General features: G+C 39.7%; 1 protein-coding gene across 1 annotated transcript in view; it reads right to left on the bottom strand.

The window, feature by feature from the left end:
• The window catches only part of MRPL22 (mitochondrial ribosomal protein L22), a 5251-nt gene that overhangs the window by 684 nt on the left and 2780 nt on the right, over window positions 1-1787 (bottom strand). Inside the window, exon 4 of the mRNA XM_010145853.1 lies at window positions 917-986. Coding sequence (XP_010144155.1) covers window positions 917-986 — 70 coding nt within the window. The remainder of the gene's footprint in view (window positions 1-916; window positions 987-1787) is intronic.

Raw genomic sequence — 1787 nt, 5'->3', positions numbered from 1 at the left:
ATGATGCCGCTCTTCTGAAGGTGCTATTAATTCCACAGCTTTTCAGCAGTGTGTGTCATGAACTTCTGTGGAAGTCTCACAGACCTCATTCTCCCTCCTTTCTCCCGTTACGGCACTCACCATAAGTATTTTCATTATCCACACATCCACTACTGCACTAGCAGATAAACCACCTCATGGCAGAGGCTTGGAAGGCTCCAAAGAATTCTAATCAGCCCTGCTCTACGATCCAGGTTATTTAAGTTCATGAGGTCAGTTTAACACTTATTTTGGCAAAATGGGAATTTTTTATCTTGGGCCTATAAAACACCCGGAAGCAACCTCTTCTCTAACACTTTTCTAGGCATGAAAGTGCTGTAGTTATTACAAGCTTATCCGCTAATCATCTATAACAAAGGCTTTTCACGAAAAAGTCTACTGGTGATAGTAATCTACTTTTATACTGTTTCTCACAGAAGTTTAGATTCCAAGCCTGCAAATCTAGTAGTACCAGCTTCCAGCATCTATGTTCACTGGCAACCTTAACACGTAGTAACAGTTTTCTTCTTGGGGTCTAGTCTTCCATAACCCTGTGAAGCTTCTTCCTCCTCAGGACTCTGTTTGCATAGGGAGCAGAAATTCCACTTGCAGATGAATGCATCCTAAAACCAACACATCTGGCAGGTGCCAGAAGAACACCAGCCAGACACCAACTACAACAAAAGAATGGTTGAAGGCTCAACCACCGTGCTAACTTCAGTGGTGTGCCAAGCTGGAATCACCTTTCGTGTTTTGGTAAAGACAGGTTTACTAGAAACTAGCCTCTATTCATTTCTGCTTGTGTGAAGCAACAAAACCTTAGCAAGGGTAAAATCTTTTTGTAGGGTAGGATGACATTTTTCTGCACTAAAATGGGGGGGGGGAAAGGGGAATGTACCTATATGTAAATTTGATTTAAATTCCACGTTGTGATTTCTTACTGCCAGTTCCTGTGCTTCTAACAGAACCTGTAACAAAAGGAAAAGAAATGGAAATACTGAGCAGGAATTTAAGCAATGCTATTTCTTATCTCTAGGTAACATGGAAGAAATAGCAAGTTTAAGCCAGTTACAGAACAAGTACTCTAAAGAGATCGAAACTGTTAAGAGACAAACATCTTTTACACAAGTATGTTCTTTGCACACACACTGAAAGAGCTTCAGGACAACTTCATTACATTTTGGGGAAAGAAAGGGAGTGCAAAAGATTGTTCCCACCAACTTTTGTCAGCCTTCCATCCGTGGACCTTTAATTAGGCATCAGACTAGAAACAAATTCCAAGGTGGGCAAAATGAACTTAGGCCATTCAATATCTTCAGCTAATAGAGGATTTTTTTTTCATTATTATGCCAGAAATCAATGATTTGACCATGAAGGAGAGTAATTGGAGAGTCCTAACAACTACAGTGTACGAAAAGCTCTCACCTTTACAGAGCTCAGTCCTTTCCCTGATGATATCCTTCATCTCTTACATTTTAAAAACGAAAGCACATAGATGTAGCGGCAGTTATTGACAAGGATTCTGCATTATTTACCATGAACTGGACACCAAGCATTGTTAGAGAGGTCACCCAATGTAATTTATTATCATTAAAGCTAAAACAGCCAGCCCAAGTGACCTCTGCATATTTGTAAGTCACAATGTTACATGACTGCTACAAAAATACATTGTTTGAATGTTCTCTCAACAGGCTTAAAAAGAGAAACAGAAGAACACAGAAAGAAATGTCTCCAAACTTCTATTGATTTCAAAGCTTTCCTGAAAGCAG

This window comes from Buceros rhinoceros, unplaced genomic scaffold (assembly GCF_000710305.1).
Source record: "Buceros rhinoceros silvestris isolate BGI_N320 unplaced genomic scaffold, ASM71030v1 scaffold29400, whole genome shotgun sequence".
Taxonomy (NCBI): domain Eukaryota; kingdom Metazoa; phylum Chordata; class Aves; order Bucerotiformes; family Bucerotidae; genus Buceros; species Buceros rhinoceros.
The sequence above is the reverse complement of the archived record's forward strand: the minus strand, read 5'-3'. Positions and strand labels throughout refer to the sequence as shown.